The sequence below is a fragment of the Gordionus sp. m RMFG-2023 genome, chromosome 2 (assembly GCF_954871325.1).
Source record: "Gordionus sp. m RMFG-2023 chromosome 2, tfGorSpeb1-WG-v2, whole genome shotgun sequence".
Lineage (NCBI taxonomy): Eukaryota > Metazoa > Nematomorpha > Gordioida > Chordodea > Parachordodidae > Gordionus > Gordionus sp. m RMFG-2023.
This window is the reverse complement of record NC_088776.1, coordinates 10,725,524-10,744,563: the sequence shown is the minus strand read 5'-3', so window position 1 is coordinate 10,744,563 and position 19,040 is coordinate 10,725,524. Positions and strand designations below refer to the sequence as shown.

The following is a 19,040-nucleotide window of genomic DNA, read 5'->3' as shown; positions in this document are numbered from 1 at the left end:
TTTTAGAAGATTCATGTCTCTTTTTCTTAAACATCACAAATCCCCAGTAATAACTTCACCTGATATGATTCTAAAATCTATAAAGTTTTCTAATTTCTTTCTATAAATCATTATAATTGTAAAGTCATACCTAGTTAATATTCTAAGCTGCTTATTCAAGAATATTATCTTAAAATATACTAACCTAGTGAGTTATTTTATGAGTTTTTTTTAAAAAACTTAGGTAAATTGAGAGATTTAGGCGACCAAATTCATTTTCACCCTGGGTTTCTAAAAGTTTTAGCATGGCCCTGGATACAACTTTCAAGATCAAATAGATTATTCTAATTACCGTAATACTTTAACGATCCATTACTTATCAAAATAAATAAAATTTATATGACAATCTACAATTGATTGGGAGAACACCCTAGCTAACTTTATCAAATTATCTGGCTAACGTAGCAATATTTTTTAGTCGGATCCTCTTCCTGACATCAGCTCTCTTAGTTGCCTTTTACAACTCGTAAAGGGCACGCAGGTCCTACTCTATACCAGAACTCTAAGAATCTTTTCAACATCCTCTAGCTATCCTGAGACCCTGTCAAAATATTTATTACCTTCTTATAAACTAAACAATAAATTTATTTATTTTATTAACTCATCTGATGTGTTTATATTATAATACAAGAAGGAAAAAAAATTAAGTTTACTATATTAAATTAAATTAATTTGTAAAGATGTATTTTCATCAACTAATACTTTCAATTATACTTCTAAAAATGGTATTAAATTCATATGCTTAAGCCGAAAAAAATATATATATTTGAAATTAAAACCCTTTTCCTCAATTTCTGTCAATTCTAATTAATCCTACAGGTCAAATACTCGTTAATAAAATCCACGGACATAGTTAGATTATAAAAAAAATCTGCAAATACAATATTGAATAAATTAATTAAATCTATCCCTGGAATTTAAAATTTATATTTTTGATTTTATTCATAAATAAAATCACACGCAAATATAACATTTCCCTTTTAAAATGAATATTCCTCTTAAACAATGATGTGTTGTGAAAAACGTGCGTTTTTTCTATCGATATTAAGAAAAACAAACATAAACTATTGATGTTTAATAAACGGGTAAGGCGGCGTAAGAGGTTCACCTTTCCTGTTAAACACTATAGAGGTCTTTCCGAAAGAATCGTTACCGTTCATAGGCAACGTATTATAACTTTTATTATATTCGGTATTTATCAAACTATTGTTTTCGTTTAGAGTTATGGCGGAATAATTGTTATTGTAAATCTTGTTTTGATTTATAGGTTGAGGGAATATGGCGTCGGTCAGTATAGGATGATATAGTAATTTGTTATTAGATGGCCGTTCGGTTGGGATAGCATTCTTGGAATCTACGTTCACACTATTAGCTATGGTGCCGTTTAGTCCCGAATTATTTATATTTTCGGGATAGGCGAGTTTTATGCTCTCGTTGGAGAGCTTAATTACGGGGATATACTCATGTGTGTTACCATTATTATTATTATTTTCATTAGGTATCAAACTCGTCTTGGAGCGATTTCTGCTACCGTTGCTGGCTCTACTACTACGCGTTTTATTACCATTTTCTAAATTTTTGTTCAATTTCAAACCTTTGAAAGTTCTTGATGGTGGTTGAGCCTTGTATTCCACTATATCTTCTGAATAAGATTGTAAGGATAATTCATCTTCCTTAAAGGGTTCGGTAACGTAGCGTTCCTTGTGAATTCCCCTGTAAGTTTTTTTACGGAGCGGCTTATTGTAAAAATTAGGGTTTTCGTCCCAATTATTCTCACCTATATCGCTGAGGGTTGAAAAAGAATTTAAGGTAAAAGCGGAATCGGCGGAAGTTCTTTTATTGAGGAAAGAGTGCTCTTCATTTTTGTTGCTTTTAACTATATTAGAAAAAAAATTGATCTTAAATTGGTTATCTATTAGCTAAAAAATATTTAGAAGAAAAAAACAAGGGAAAGTTCATAATTGGGGAATATAATATATTGATGATTATATGTGGGTAATGGATGATAATATACTAATTAAGATTAATCTACAAACTTGTGATGAGGAAGGAATGTCTCCCAAGCATTTAGGTGTGGAATAATATATTTATCCTTTGTTGGAATATTAGTTTTCGTCTAAAAACTGAATTTTGCATTTTTTTTTACCAGCTTAAAATACGATTACCCAACTCTAATTAATAGGAGTATTTATATAACTTATATAAAACGGCAGGTAAATTTTTTTTAAAAAAATGGGAGGTAAGAATAGGATACAATTTAGTTTATTTGATAAAATAATAAATTATGGTTTTAATCATGTAATTATATTCAGAGATATTAAAATATCATAATACGCTATCCTTTACGATTTTATGGCAACGAACAATGATGCTTTAGCATGTATGCATCCTAGTTTTAAAACCAACTGTAATATATGGAAGACAAATCTCGGTGATGAAAAGGGCAAGTATATATGCTGCGTTCATAAATATTCAAAATACATAATTTTAACAGGTTCCGAATAAATGTAGGGATTCTGAATCACTAAAGTACCATATTAGGATACGACATATATAATATAAGTTTTTAATTTACATTATACTATATCGGAAATGTATATTATATAAAAATTGTATTTATATCAATGTCAGAGATACATTTTAAATATATGTTTATATTATATTATACTATGTCTGAAATGTGTATATATCAGTGATATATTCTAAGTATATGTTTAACGACTTCGGATATTATAATCATTATTTATTCTTTAAGCAAGAAAAATATCGCATCATGGGGTTGAGTTTATTTATATTTTCTACCAAATCCTGGAATCATGGTTGCCGGGTCTCCCACGATCAGCTGGAGATTCCCGTTATTTTTTAACCAACACGCAGAGTTCCCGTAAACCTCCCGCAATTGAAAATCACCCGTATAAATCTCCCGTAATTTAAAAATTTTTTCCTCATTAAAAATTTGCAGCATTTCAACTTTTTTAATTTATAAATAATAAATCTTGAGAAATAGTTAGTAAATAAAGATAGCTTGTTATTGTATTAAATTAAATATCCTTTTATAAATAAAGATGTTATTTTATGAAATTTTGTCTTGTTTATCGGATCAAAGTACATTTGCTTTTATGTAATAAATGAAATTCCACCATGAAAAAGTAAAATATAAAACTTAAAAAAGAAAATATTACCTATTTAGAAAAATATTATAAAGTGATAATGACTTTGTTAAGTACGATATGAATAAATAGGGAGGCCAAAATGGCATTTTCATTGGCCCGGTCGGCAAAATTTTTTTTCACAAATTTCAATTTTTTCCCTCAAAAATAAATTTTGATCAAATTTCTCCACCAATTTGAAATATTTTGACCTGACAACTCTTTCCAAAATAATTAAATAAAGGAAGAAAATTCAATTATTTTATCCTATATTATTGATAATAATTACGTTTTTTGTAACTCCCGCGAGATTTCTTCTTGGGCTTGATATTGTTCAGAGCAAGAAAAGAGGAAATTGCAGAATGGCATTTTGATTTTGGATAGGATTTGTGGTTTCGATGTCTACCAGAATTATCCCTAACATGAGTGATATTTTTTGGTTATAATAAAATATTATGTATGAATTGGGGAATATTCAAAAAGATAGATTGGCGTAGCTAAGGGGGGGGGGGGTGAATTAAAGATTTGCAAAGCATTGAAGTGAATAAAATTAGATAACCGCCCCACCCCCTCATTTTAAAATTTTTGATATGAATAATGACAATATAATATTTAATATATCTTTTGGCCAGCAAAATTGTGCCTTAAGTCCTCTAGTAAAACTAGCGCACCATCCAAACCCCCCCCTCCCCAATTTTATTACCCATTTTAGAGAAAGATATCATATTATAATAAGCAACTGTAAATGTAGTTTATATAATTATTTTAAAATGTTATTCATATCAATCAGCCGGTGGTAATTTTAGCTTAACTTCCTATAGGACCAGCTGATTAATGAAACAAATTTGAGTGGAGACCATCTGGACTAGATGTTGACATGCTTTGTATTGTTGAAAAAATTTTGATACATTATTTTGACTATGGATCTCTTGCAAGACTAATTGAACTCAATTAACATCAATGGTAAGAGTAACACATATTGATAAAAAAAACTCATCAATTTAAAAAATAATAAAGAATTGATATTGTTTGTGCTTTAAGAAACAAAATGAAAGTTTAGTCAGATTGATGGACAATTGGATATTACAAATGATTTTACCAATCAAAAAGTATTTATCAAAATGGTGTCATTGATAAATGAAAAATTGTGAAAAGGTGTTTGTTCTTAAGCACTGAAAAAAAAAATTATATAGCTGCTACTATGACAGTAGTATCTATTCAGAAACCTCTTCCCTATCCCTATGTATGACTCATCAACATTTATATATAACACCATGTAGAAAAAGTGAAACTTCCTTACTATACTCCATTAACAAGACATGACATTCCTAAGAATGCTTCGGGATCTATCGTCTACCCTATCCGATATTAATACATTTGTAACAACATACGATTATTTTTCATGGAATATTTTTAGTAATGGATTATTTTAAATATTTTTATATGATTTGTGTGAATCGTTAACGCTTTTCATTTCTTTTACCAATTCTAATGATAGGATGTTTTTGGTGTGTCGAAAGCTTGAATCTTGAGCCCTTTTCTCAAAATAAATTGATCATCCTTTTTGATGATCAAATATTTGAGGAAACTTCTTTTTTTTTCACATATCATAGAGGTTTGAGGATTTCAAAAAGTTATAATCTTTAGCAACACTTACCAAAATATTTGCCATGGCAATATATATAATTATATCATTAAAAATTAAATATAAATATTCCGAAATTAAGTATGAAAGAATTTCAGCACAATTTATTAAAATTTAGTATGATGAGTAAACATTACCTTATTTTATCGGTTGTTATCTAAGCTGGACATTTTAAAAAAGAATTACCATAAATAATCATTTTAAGTATTGTCCTTCATTAGCTTTTATATCTTTAGTATATTAAGCATTGAATCTTCCCTTAGTATTAAACTAAAATATATTTATCGAAACCTCGATTATGAATTTACTGATTATTCTTATTATGCATGGGAATAATTAATGACGATGTAAAATAAAATAGCCTAAACTAACATTTGGATGAAGATGAATATAAGAGTGGATATCTGATGTTAGTTAGGAAATAATAATATAAGAAAAGGCAATTAAATAGAATGATAGTTTACAGTTCAAATTAATAACAATATGGTTAGCCGCATAGAAAGAAAAATCATCTAGATAGACTAATTTATAAAGGGTAAATAAAAAAAAGGAACTAAATTTAAATGTGATATTATTGATAGGTATTGATAAAATCTATATGTAACAACTATCAATCTAATAATGATATACTCTCACTACTTATTTATCATTGATATATTTTAATAAAAATACCTTTTTCTTTTGCGCCAACAAAACATTATCATGATAACGATGAGAATTGCCAACGTTAAAGATGCCATGATACCTATATAGAAATACAAGCTACCCCTGTTTTGCCATATTATCTTGAGGGAAGACACTATATTCAAAATTTAGATTTAATTTTAAAAACGTTAAATAAATACATAGTGGTGATTTAGCGTCTTTGAAATGGTAATAACCTATTACATATCCTTAAGGAAAAGACAAGCGGGATGGTACCCATTTTTTTTGACCCAGTCTGGCGAAAAGATGTAATTTGTAAACTCTTATCATGCCAAGATATAAAAATTTTATTACCACGTGTAACTTTTGCACAACTCTTATATTTTTCTTTCTTATCGGGATAAATTAGTGACTGTTTTAAAAATAGATATATTTAATAAAATTTCCAAGGTCCGACCCGACCTGGCCCGAAATTTTTTTAAAAATATTAGGCCCGGCCCGAACCCGATTATTTTAAATATAATTAGGCCCGAGCCCGGCACGAAGCCCGTTCGGGCCGGGCCGAACTCGGGCCGGGTACGGGCCGGGCATAACTTTGCAGATCTCTACTAAACATGAACTATCAGAGAAATAAATTTGTTTGGGAATTTTTTTTAATTTTACCTTTATTCTGACAAAATTCTCCGTTATACCCAGGCAAGCATAAACACAAAGTTGAATTAATCAAATCCCCTATCACTAAGCACTCGGAACCTCGTAGGGAACATTTTCTGCAATTTTCAAACCCAGTTAAGCTTGAAACTTCTCCTGATGCTATTTTCACCTTGAAATCTAATTATGTTTTGTTTGCAAGTTATATTATATTATAAAACTTGATTTTTATAATGTATTGACAAATAAAGACAAAAACTCAAATAAATGAGGGATGATGGTAATATTTATGAATTGCCATACCTTAGATATGATTAAATAATCTTTAAAATCTTTTTAACTTAAAATAGTGAATTCATTGATAGCTGGAAAACACATGTTTAACAAATGTTACTGTGACTTAAATTTTTTTTAAAAAAGTCTTTTTATTAGAAATAGTGCTGTAAATCAATGTCGAAGCAAGTAACGTCATCATACTTTTAAATTGAAATAACAGAAATGCGTTAACTTTTTAAAGTGGCTATCAATAATTGCATGGCCTCACTAACGTAACGTATAGAGAACAAATAATAAGATTCATTATAATATATAATGTATATAACTGAACAAAGATATATAAATTGCTTAAACTTTTAGCTTAATTCAGGGCAAATTATTATCATATCTTAAAAAATTTTAACTCTTAATAAATTGGATTATCCTAAATTTAACATAATAAAAATTCTCGCAAAAATTTAACTTCCTTCTCCTCCAATTTCTATTTTAAAAAAAATCTTATTATAACCTTCTTTTTCGTCCTCATTGGATTCGTCCTTTGCAGAGATAAAATTGGGAGCTAAAAATTCCATCTCTTTAGCATAAATCTCTTTTTCTTTCATTTCCTGATACATAAATTTTTTTTAGCAAAATCAGATAATATATGCTTTTCAGAATTTATATGATTTGATTAATAATTTAATCCATTTTTCCCATCTATTAAAAATGTTGTTTTAGCGAGGGGCAAAACATGACTAAGAAAGAAATATATAACATTTTCTCACGCAATGATAGGAACTAGCTATATCCCTTAAAGGAGCTGAATGGGCCCTTCCCTCCCCAAGGATATTAAATTTTTATCTGCAAAAATATTATTTGAAAAATAATAAGATTTTTGATATAAATTATTTTAAACTTTCCTATATTTTTTAGCTTGCGCCACCGTGGAAGCGTTGAGACTTTCTTTATTGACACAACCTTTAGTCGCGTTGCCAAACGGATCACAAATACAAAGGTATTTGGCGGCATCAACTTCTAAACAATGTTCTCCAGTCCTGCATATATCCTGAATAGCGCATAAATGGCCATCTTTGAGTTATTGAGTTATAATTATAATTTTTAGAAAAATATTTAAAAACTAGTTTAATTAATTTTTTTTATTTTGTCAAAAGTTTTTATTAGATATGCCGGATCAATGAGGTTTCGATTTAAATCAAGGAGAATCCTAACATGATTTAACAGCTGATAGGTTTTTAAAATCTTTTAATGAGAACTATTTTTATTTTATTATTTAATTTATTTAATGTCAATTATTTATAATTAAAAATTGATTTCATTAGAAGATTTTAAAAACCGATCCGATGTTAAATCGTCTACAAAAATTTACCAGTTCTCTCTCATAAATATCAAAATTTATGGGAGAAAAACTCACCTAATAGCTTTTCCCCCCTCTTCCCCCCTTCCCTTAGCAAAATCCTGGCCATGCCTAAGTAATCCACTATAATTTCAGTCTTATGGACACATTTCCGGTTTAAAAATGAAAAATGCAATATTGGCTTAAATATTTACTACCATCGTTTTTAATTAAAATACTCTATTAGGTTTTTATTTATCAATTAAATATATTGGTATCGTATACCTCTCGCACAGTTGTTTAAAAAAATTAGATATTTTGTCATAGCGGCATTCCTATGTGGCCATTTTTAACTGTTGTTTTTTTTATTAATTAAATTAGATTTAAACCCAAATTGTGATAAAATCGTAAAGTTTTAGAAAGCATAAGGTGGCATTAATAATGGGATCCGATCCGGCACGATTTAACAGCTGATAGATTTTTAAAAACTGTCTTTACTTTATTAAAATAAACAATACTTAGATTATTATCATGAATGGAATTATAGTAAAAAATAATATTAACAAAGTAAAATTGATCCCATAAATACATTTTAAATTGATCGTGGGAAATTTATTTTTTTAAAAGCTTTCGATTTATTTTATTAGTTAAATTGAAATAAATATATAAATTGTAATTTAAATTAATAAATTTTATATAATATAGGGAGACCAAGGGCTACTCAACGCTATTTTAGTCAAAATCATCATATGCCTGAAAATGTATCATATCGGAATTTATGAAATTTGATTAGAAACCTCATATGACAAGCCCAGGCATCCTTTTATTAATATGATGATTGGTTTAAAATGATAATCTAGATGGACATGAGTTGAAAATAAAATATAAAGGGGCGAGCATGTGTGAATACTTTTTGGAATTTCATAAAAATAGTAAGACATAACCACCCATTAATAATGGTTAAAAAGCTATCCTACCCTGCATTCACAGTTATCGCAACAAAATATACAAAAATACAGTATATTTTGTATACTTCGCCGTAAATTCTCGCCTATTTTATATATTTGGCCACGAATTAGCGGTAACTGTGATTGCAGGGTTAGCCTGATATTTAAAATTCTTCTATTTCATTGATTCTGAGATTAAATTGTACATTATTATTGATATATTTATATTTTTTATGGGGAAGGGGGATCTGGTTTTTTTCTACCTTAATATATTTTCTTATTAAATCTATCACTTTTGGTATACATACTATATAAAATTATAATTTATTTTTCACATAATTTCATAAATTATGTAAACGCTTCTTTTTAGAGAATATGAAATAGGAGGTCGTAAAAAAAAATAATTATTTGTATCTTTGTATATTATCTTTGTGCATGAAAATCACACTAAAAAAACACTAGCTTGGAAAAATTATAGGGCTGTGTCCTGGTTTGATTTATTTTTAAAGAGCCGACTTTTTAGCCGGCTACATGACTTCGACTAAATGTAAAAGAAAGAAAAACAACAATAATAAAGAAAAAACGAAAAAAACATTTTAAAAATTAAACAAAAATACGAAAAATAAAGCATAACAAAAATACTAAAAAAAATATAAAAAAACAATGTTACCAAACACTTAAAACCTAAAATAGGGTGCCCTAGTTCAAATGCTGATTAGAGCTAAACAGTAATAAGTATAAAAAATAAGTCGAACCATGACACAGCCTCAATATTTTTTTATACATTAATTGTAATGTGTTGGAAAACTAGATAGAAGTGTTATAACCCAACGAGATTCGAGATGCTTGAAAAATTTATTGAAGGAAAAATAGAAATTCAAAACTAGACCCATCAATATATATATCATATGGTAATTATACCTTTTTTATTTTTCATAACTCGTGCCTCCATTTTTTGTTTCTTTTGCCTCTGGCGATCTTTGTGAAAGAAAAGTTCTAAAGAGGCACATTGTATAATTATGCCGAAAATTATAAAAAATAAATGTACTCACAAATTAAAATGCTAATATATGTCCGGCCTCGTTTATAGTAAGTGCGAAATACCGCTATGGTCTTTCAAGCGATGCGTAATTTACAATGCACATCATGTAAATTATAGAGCTATGCTAATGTTTAACGCTGACTTATCTATCTTTATGAGTGATATCGCAATATTTCGCGTTTACTGTAAATGGAGGCCTTGCACTGAAAATCAGCTGCTTATTTACAGCATGTTTATTTTTTCGAATTTTTCTTACTCGCGATAAGAAAAATGCAGAATAGTTCAAAATGTCTGGTAAACAATAAAAATTACCAAATAACCTCGACATTCATTCACTCCATCACCCTCATAACCATAATTACATTTACATGTTTCTAAATTCAAAGCATTTTTCTGACAATGCGCGTTTTTGACACATATCGATTTGCAACCACCAATTTGTTTCTCTGACAACATTGAAACTTGGCTGCTATTTACAGGCGTTTTATGAGAGGTATGGTTTCGCTTACTCTCGGTTCTAGGTGAGGATACAAAATTAAAGCTTTCCTTCTCAATGTCCACTAATGATTCATTAGTCTGAACATTATTTGAATGAAAGATTATTGAATTATTGACTACATTATCATTCCCCTCCGATTGAATAATCTTTTTTGGAGATTTTTTGGAATTAAATCCTTGGCGATGTTTAATAAAATGTTTAGGGGAAGAAATTTTATCATCAACAGGAATATCATCCTCATCCAATTTTTTCAATGATTGATGAAAAGATGAACTTTCTTCATCCCATGTTGTTAAAGTCACGGGCTCTTGATAATTGGGAAAATTATCTTCTAAATCTGTTACTTTCTTGTCTCTAGGATCTATGTTTAAATCTAAAAAATAATTGGTCGTTAAATCAAGAACGAAATTTTCTTTATTTAAGGGGTTAACCCTTTTAACGAAGGGCAAACCTTCGATCGGATACTCGATTTCATTCGATGTTAAATTTTGCAAGTCCAATTTTGAAGTTTCGTCGATATTTGCAGTTGGCTGATCAGGGTATTCGATAAAATTATCCATTAAATAACGCTTAGCCTCATTTAAAGCATTGCTGGCTGCTATAGGCGAGGAAAGTAGTTTTGATATTTTTTTAGTACTAGACTCAAGCGATTCGTTTATGGATACATTTCTTTTTCTATCAAAGTACTCCTCTACAACATTGGAATCATTGCTTAGCGAATGGGAATAAAAACGATGAAAGTTCTTAATTTTCGACGTTGGCGAGATTTGAGAAAAATGTCCTTTACTCGATTCTAGCGAATAAATATATTTAGGGTTCCCAGCTGCTTGCACATAGTAATTATAAACATTCGTCCAAGTTAAATATATTATAAATTTTACAAAATCTTTAAAAGTTATCTTTTTCAACATTTTATTTTTTATAGCTAATGAAAACTAAGAATAAAAAACGATCAGGGTTTAGCTTGAAAAAAAATAAAATAAATATGATAATTTAATTAGCTAAAAATAAAAAAAGTTATATTTAAAATGTCTAAATCAAAAAGAAACGTTCTATTATTAATGTTTAAAAAAAAGCCTTGTTTATTGCTGGAAAAATAGTGTGCTGTGTTAACAGTATAGTATGCCATATAAATTAAAGAGTTTAGTATAAAGTAGCGTAGCGTTGTTAAAAAGCCCAATTCTGTTCGATTTGAAAAAAGGCCCGATTAAAAATTATAATAATAAAAATAATAAGTCTGGAGATTTTGCTTATAAAGGGTAGAAAGGTTTGGACATATATGCGCTAAATCTCGAGGCTTACATAAATTTTGGCTAAAATCTTAATCGGAATCGGGATTTTTAACAATATAAAACCTTAATTAATATTGTTGTACAATAAATCAAATTTTTGTAATTTGTTTTCATTTTAATATTTTAATACATTATCTGTAGTTTATATATTTCTTATGATAATTTCACAATATTACGTATATATTGAAATATGCTTTCATTTTAATGAATCGATTACGAATAATTTAGTATTTAATTCGTATTTGTTTTTGAATTAGCTTAGGATATTATATCTCATATAATTATTACATTATTTATTGGTGAAAACGAGAGGAAATTCACCCAAGGAATATGCGAGTACGCCTATGTGTATATCAATATGTAAACTAAGGAATAAAGAAATGAAAATGGCAAGAAAAAATACCGATACAAACATAGTTACCGATAACCGATATCAAAATCGATATCATCTATACTAACACGAATTAACACCCGATACCGATGCCAAAAAATAATTAGTTGGAAAAAAATCTAAGATGAAACTCATTGATATTTTTCATTTTTAATTATTTTTTAAGTTTTATTTATATTTAATGTTAAATTTATTTCTATTATATAAGCGTTAAAAATTTTTAATAAAATTATATTCCTTTTTTAAATTTTGCGATTATTTGAAATAAATAAAATTTATCATTATAATTTTTAAAAAGCTTTAAAAAATAAATTTAATAAAAATAAACTTAATTAAATTTAAAAGTAAAAAAAAATAGGTTAAAAATAATTAACCGCGCCTTCTTTCTTTCTTAACCACGTTAGAGAATTTATATGATCATTATTTTAAATTTATTGATTATGGACTAAAGAAACAAAATTAAATTTGATTTCCAACTTTTATTGAGTTGATATGTTTCTTTATTGAAATATTATGTCTTTTATTAGAATTCTGTTATTTATTTTTTGCAATATTTTTTTATGTTATTAATATGTTTTATAAAATTGTTATAACTTATACAGGGGTATAACAAATTTTCTCGACGTGAGGCACCTTTTGGGTAAAAAATATACTTTATTGAATAAAATATGAAATTATAATATATGTGTATATAATTATTGCACAATTAATAGAGGAGATATTATTAAGATATTAATTGATAATTTTAAAGTATATTTTCTTCAAAATTTATAAGTGTTAGGATATTGATTATTATCTGTGAAATTAAGAGTTTTTACGGCAATTCATTTCCAAATAAATTCATCTATTTAGCATTTTGTAAAATAATCAAAATATTTGAATGCAAAATAGATTTACATAATTGAGTATAAATTAGTAGAATCCATGTTCAAAATTTTTGCATGGCCTATCTTTCATTTTTTTAATGATAGCTATTACTTAATCTCATGTGAGAAATTAAACTACGCTTATGATTTTTGATTCGCTTTTGATATAATTTATTATTTAGTTGCGGTCGTCATCGATATTGTAAAAGAACAAAAAACTTACCTTGCAAAAATAATAAATAATTGTTTTTACATATAAATCTTGCCAAATCTTGCATTCCAGTATTTTGACTTCTTTACTAAATGCCAAACAGAAACTTATAATTTACTAGAAATGAACTGCCTAAATCTGATTTATTTATTAGAAAACTAGCTTTTTTATATAATTTCCTTAGATAATTTTAAGTTGGTCATTATTTAGCAATGTATCTATGTATATTAAATAGGAACTATAAGTATTGAATAAATTTACAGCAATATATTTAGCCTTATTTCATCTAAAAATTAAATTCGTAACCCCACTCCCCCTCCCATTATTTAGTCTACCCCCTAACATAGATGCCGACCCTTAAACCCTAGATGCCTACTCTCCTTAAAAAATTGATATTAAACTGCTCGTACCCCCTCCCCTTGCCGCTTAAGACACCGCTTCTTTTTACCCATTAATATATTTATAGGGATATTATTTCATTATTACTATTGACATAGACCATGGAGGACATTTAAATATTTAAGTCTGATATGCTTAAATATAATAATATACTTAATAAATATATACTTTATTTAAATAAATCGATATTTTTAAACTAGTGTGTGTTTATAGTTTATACCGCCTTAATTATTATAATGACTTGCAGCAAAATGAATGATCAGATTTTTTTTAAATGCAACGAACAGCTTTTCTAATAAATTTGTCTGAAGTAAAAAAAACTAACTTAACCGTTATACCTTTTCTTTAAGTAACTAACGGGAGTAACGTGCCAAAACCTGTATATATCAATACGATCCTTCAAATTACTACTTATCTATTTTATGTGTTTTTTCCTTATTTTCAAGAAAAAAATCCGTTTCTGCTTGAATAATAGTTAACCATTTTCATACAGAATGCGTCCTTTTCTAAGGAATGAGTGTCTTCTCTTTCTCTATCATAATTGAAAAGGGGCGCTCTGTGACTTAAAAAAGCTCTATTATTTTATAATTTATTTAAGAAATAGTATAACTTTCAATCGTTTTAATTGTAAATCATTTTATTCTTTGTATGAATAAAACCCTAGGAATAATAAATGTAGAGAATTATTAAACTTATTATCGTTTAATTAATAATAATGATTTACATATTATTAAGATTATATTATTTTTTTTTAAGAAGAATTTTAATAGAAGCAATGCTTCCCTTGCTTCTATGGAAATTTTGTCACTGCTTTTTCAGAATTCAAGAACAATATAATGATTAAAATATATTTGCCATTTTGCTCTTGCCTTTTTTAAAAAAAATTGAGCTTGGTTGAAACTATGTAGATTAGCTCATGAATTATATATATCATTATCTTAACTCAGAGTCTAAAATGTAACCTAACAAAACGAGAAAATCATGCTTTCTTAAATTTTTTGTTGATATTTCTTATAAGGACGATAAATATAATGATATTCATATTAATAATATTTATTATCAAACAAATATTTTGAGATCATCCATATCGGATCTCACATATTTAAAATACTCATCCCATTCTCCTGTAAAGAGATTATTTTTGTAAAAAGGTGTTTTTTAACTAGATGGTAATACAATAGTTACCAATTAAATTATTTATAAATATATCTATCAATTTATTATATAATATTTTATTATGTGATATTAATATAGTATCACAAAATGGGTTAAAAATTAATTTACGATAAAAAATATACAATATTTTATTTATTCATCCATACTTAAAGAAAAAAATGTAGACATCCTTTTAAAAGTAACTGTTAAATTGGCGCTATTTTTTGAGATAGTAGAATTAGTAGCGAAAATACTTGTAAAAGTAGTTGTACCTATAGCCAGCTACTTTTTAAAAGTTTGGGGTGAGGTAGAAGCTCTATTATTTTCTAGTAGTAACAAGAAAAATTTAATAATTATGATTACATATTTTAAACAATTATTTTAGATAAAAATATGATATTCCCAATTAATTTGTGACAGTTCTTCAGAGATATTACGTGATACGTGATAAAAGCGTTTTCGCCCTCTGGTTGTGGATACAACAGAGCTACGCTAGGTTTTCCTCAAAAATCCATAAAACTGGATAGTTAATTAAGGGGATAAAAATGAGGAGCCCTTCACACGTTTGTGGGCAAGCCCCACGTACTTGTACGCGCAACAGTCCGAGAACTGTTGCTTAAACGTCTATAGACTAATAAACAAAAAGAAATGGGCAAAACAAAAGCCTATACCCAAGAACTGCAAAAATAATTTAATTACTTTAAGGGTGGGTGGTCGCTAATTTTAAGTTTAACATCTAATGTAAGCCTGATAATTACTAACAATAATTGAGAATGTGTTCATATCAATTGAGATTAGAATTTATTCATGAAAATAAGAAAAAGCTAATGGGTTTACCGCAAATTGTTTAAATAGGTGAAAATTCCAGTGAATAGGCAAAAACTAGTCAGTAATAGGTTTATGACTATCCAGCAACGAACACCACACAACAAAGGTTCTTTTTTTCTTTTTCCAGAGAAACAAAATACTCTATGGAGTGATAGATAGATTATATAGCGAAAAAGGTCTTTGATAATGATAAAGATATGAGAGAAAGAAACTATGACGCAGAAATAGGAACCAGCTCCGTAAGTTTTAGGAAATGGAAAAGTAATTGTTGGCCAGGATTAACAAAAGGCATTATGGCTTGAAGGTTATATGATAGTCTATCACTCACGGAAAGACTCTACCAACAAACATAATTACAAACCTCGCCACCCCCCTGTCGACTGGTTTCTCCATAAATGAAATAATAAGTGGTCAAAGACTAAGAAAAAACAAAGCTCCGGGGCTAGATAATATCACAGCAGAAAAACCAAAAATATCACCTATAACAATATCGCTACCTATTTGCCCTCTTTCAATGAGAGCGGAATTACTGCAGTGGGATGGAACAAATCCTACCTAAGTAACTACCCAAAAAACTAAGACCACAGAAATTAAAGGGTTATTGAGCTATAGCCATCACATCCTGTAGCATGGAAAAATTTTTTTTGGTTCACTCAAAAAACCACAAGCATACCACCTACACCGAATCTCCCCCCCCCCCAAAAAAAAAAATACATAAGTATATACAGGCCAAGAAAAGAAAATACTGGAGCCAAAAATTAATTCAGAAAAATAATCATGCAGAAAAAGTAAGTACAAACCCCCTTCTACTTTACATTTGTAAATTATAGCAGAGCTATTGATAATGTTAACCATGCAGCTTCGTGTCAGAAAAGGGAAGACCCCAACATCTTCCAGATCCAGAAAACCACTAATACATGTTTGGATGCTTCGAAATCAATGACGAAGAAAATCCTCTACCTCCAAGGTAAAAAAGAGTAAAACAAGGCTAAACTCTTGCCACTCCTAAATAAATAAAAACAAAAGAGAAACACTGGGAACGACCAATGTATTATATGTAGACACCAATTAAGATGTAATGTTTTGAAAAAGAAAAAAGTTAAAGACGTTAAATCTAGTTAACTAGCAATAATAAAGAAAAATATTGTAATGAATAAAAAAAATAGTAAACAAGTAACCACTTCAAAAACTTATAGTTAGAACAGGGTAAATGTAGTCACAATGTATTTATGAAATATACTTAATAATAAAAGTAGTTGCAAAGAAGAAAGAAAAATTAGAATACAAAGGCGAGAGGAACCTTTTAAACGTATACAAAAAGTATGGAAGATAAGAGAGAAATTGGTATTTTCTAGACTGAGGGCACATCCACTATTCCTATTTTAGTCTATGGAAGGGGCGGACATGTTAGAGAGACCAAAGAAACTGGGGAAGAAAAAAATAAATAAAAATAAATTAAAAAAATAAAATAAAAGAAATAGATGACTATAAACAAATAAATCTCATAAACAAAAGAGGATACACTCTACCCCAGAAACATTTCGAACTCAAAAACTATGGAAAAATACAAAACATACCCAAAAACTAAGTTAAAAAGAGCCAAAGATTAATTCTAGCCCACATAAGAAACGCAAATCACAAACTATTTCTCAAATATCATTAATATATTTTAACTCATATAATGGGAAGTGTATAGAAGTACAACAACACCTAAGACATTGTATATGTAATTAAAAATATGGGACGGACTGATTTAAATTAGTACATTAAGTCAATAAGTTAAATAAGAGCTAATGGATGGACTGATTTAAATTAGTACATTAAGTCAATAAGATAAATAAAAGCTAATGTCAGTGAAGTAAGTAATTCACAGAATAGGTGAAAGACAAAATCAGGAGGTAAATTTTGAAATGAAGAAATTAAATAACCTGAAATACAGAAATAAAAAAAATTTAAAAAAATTATGGGAGGTTTAGGTAGTTCGATTTAATTTTTAGTAATTTCTTTATAGATTTTTTGTTTTTATTTAGCCTTAAGAACTGCTTCAAATTTAAGTTTAGATCCATGATGTCCTTCAAGGCTCTGTAGAACCATAATGTCTTATATTTGCAATATGTTTTCCCATTAAAGGAGTATAACCAATTAATGGCATCCATAACGAGGCTATTGTTACTATGGTTTCTCAAAATATGGGCAAAGAAAGTAAGACGCTTCTTTTTTAAAGACACATGAACTTGGGTATGGTTAGACATCTTCCAAAGGTTTTCATTTGAGATATTAGGGTAGAAAATTCCATTCATTATTCTTAGGCATTTATTTACAAACGTTTGTAATTTCCTAGTTTCGGTCTTGTTAATCTCCCATGTATCACCGCCATAAAAGAGAATCGGGATGATGGTTGAGTTGAAAATACGGAGTCTTTTGAAAACGGATATCTCTCTAGCTTTCCACAGTTTAAAAAATTCATAAAAAGCCGCCCTAGCATTTTGTATACGAATTTTTAGTTCCTCTTTGCAACTACCTTTATTGTCAATGGTTACACTTAGATATTTAAAGGATTTCACCACCTTAACCAACTTTCCCCCAACCACCAAATTATTCAGAAGAGGCGCCTGGACGAGGGCATTATCACTGTTTTATCAAAGTTTATATCCAAGCCAACCTTAAAACTAAAGGAGTTCAATATAGAGATCAAATTTTGGGTTTCTTCCAAACTTTTTGTTATCAATACTATGTCATCAGCATAACATATCACCCTATTTTCCAATAAGAACGACTGACTGGACTTTAATTCTAAGAGATTCGCAGTAGCCAGCGTATCTACTATGATTTTATTCATAAGTATATTAAACAATAGCGGGGAAAGAACCTACCCTTGTTTTACCCCTTTCTTTGTCGTAAAAGATGGAGAAACCTTATTATTGATTTTTAAGGAAGCAAAAAGACTACTATAATGTGTTTTTAGGATCCTTATAAAATTAGAGTCAATGCCACATTCGGTTAAAATCTTCCAAAGCGCATCATGGTTAACATTATCAAAAGCACGTTTAAAGTCGATAAAAATAAAGTAAAAAGGTAATTTATACTTCTCACATTTCTGCATCTTTAAATCTAATAATGGTTCGTTTATATTTCTACTTGGACGGTAAGCACAAATGTATTTAGACAAAAGGTTTGGTGTAGAGGGTTTTTTAAAAGAACCATAAAAACTTTTGATGCAATAGACGTGAGAGCGATGGCTCTATAATCCTTGAATTTAGATGGATTTGGAATTTTCGGAAAGTTGCAAAAGATAGTCCTATTCCAATCCGCTGTCATCCTTTCAGTAAACCATATCTTGTTAAACAAAGGCAGTAAGAACCGAGAGATCGCTAAGGGAGCTGCTTTCAGATTTGGTGGAGAATATTTGATGTTAGGGTGATGATTGCAGGCATCAAACAAGTTGTTTTTGAAAGACGCCCAACATTCTTCAACAGACTGAGACTCCGATGAGGATAAGAAAGTTGCCTGCCTATCAAGATTAGATCGAGCTGTTGTTTGACTGCAGGACGTTGCAGGTGTGTTGCATTCCTTTTCCAGGAAAGGTAACTAGGCTGGGGTTGAAGAGAAGGACGCCGAGAGTTTCCCCATAAATTTCTCACAGTAATACTGGCTCTGATTAAGTTATGATCA

At 28.8% G+C, this 19,040-nt stretch overlaps 1 protein-coding gene across 1 annotated transcript; it reads right to left on the bottom strand.

Moving 5' to 3' along the window:
* Nucleotides 1-1,029: 1,029 nt before the first annotated feature.
* Nucleotides 1,030-9,645, bottom strand: LOC135924942 (GATA zinc finger domain-containing protein 14-like). The gene is made up of 7 exons (XM_065460083.1): nt 9,607-9,645; nt 7,301-7,473; nt 6,914-7,010; nt 6,142-6,309; nt 5,506-5,632; nt 3,478-3,605; nt 1,030-1,915 (listed from the first exon to the last, which is right to left on the bottom strand). The coding sequence occupies exons 1-7, from the start codon at nt 9,635-9,637 to the stop codon at nt 1,104-1,106; spliced, it is 1,536 nt and encodes a 511-aa protein (XP_065316155.1). The 5' UTR covers nt 9,638-9,645; the 3' UTR covers nt 1,030-1,103.
* Between the last annotated feature and the right edge of the window lie 9,395 nt (nt 9,646-19,040).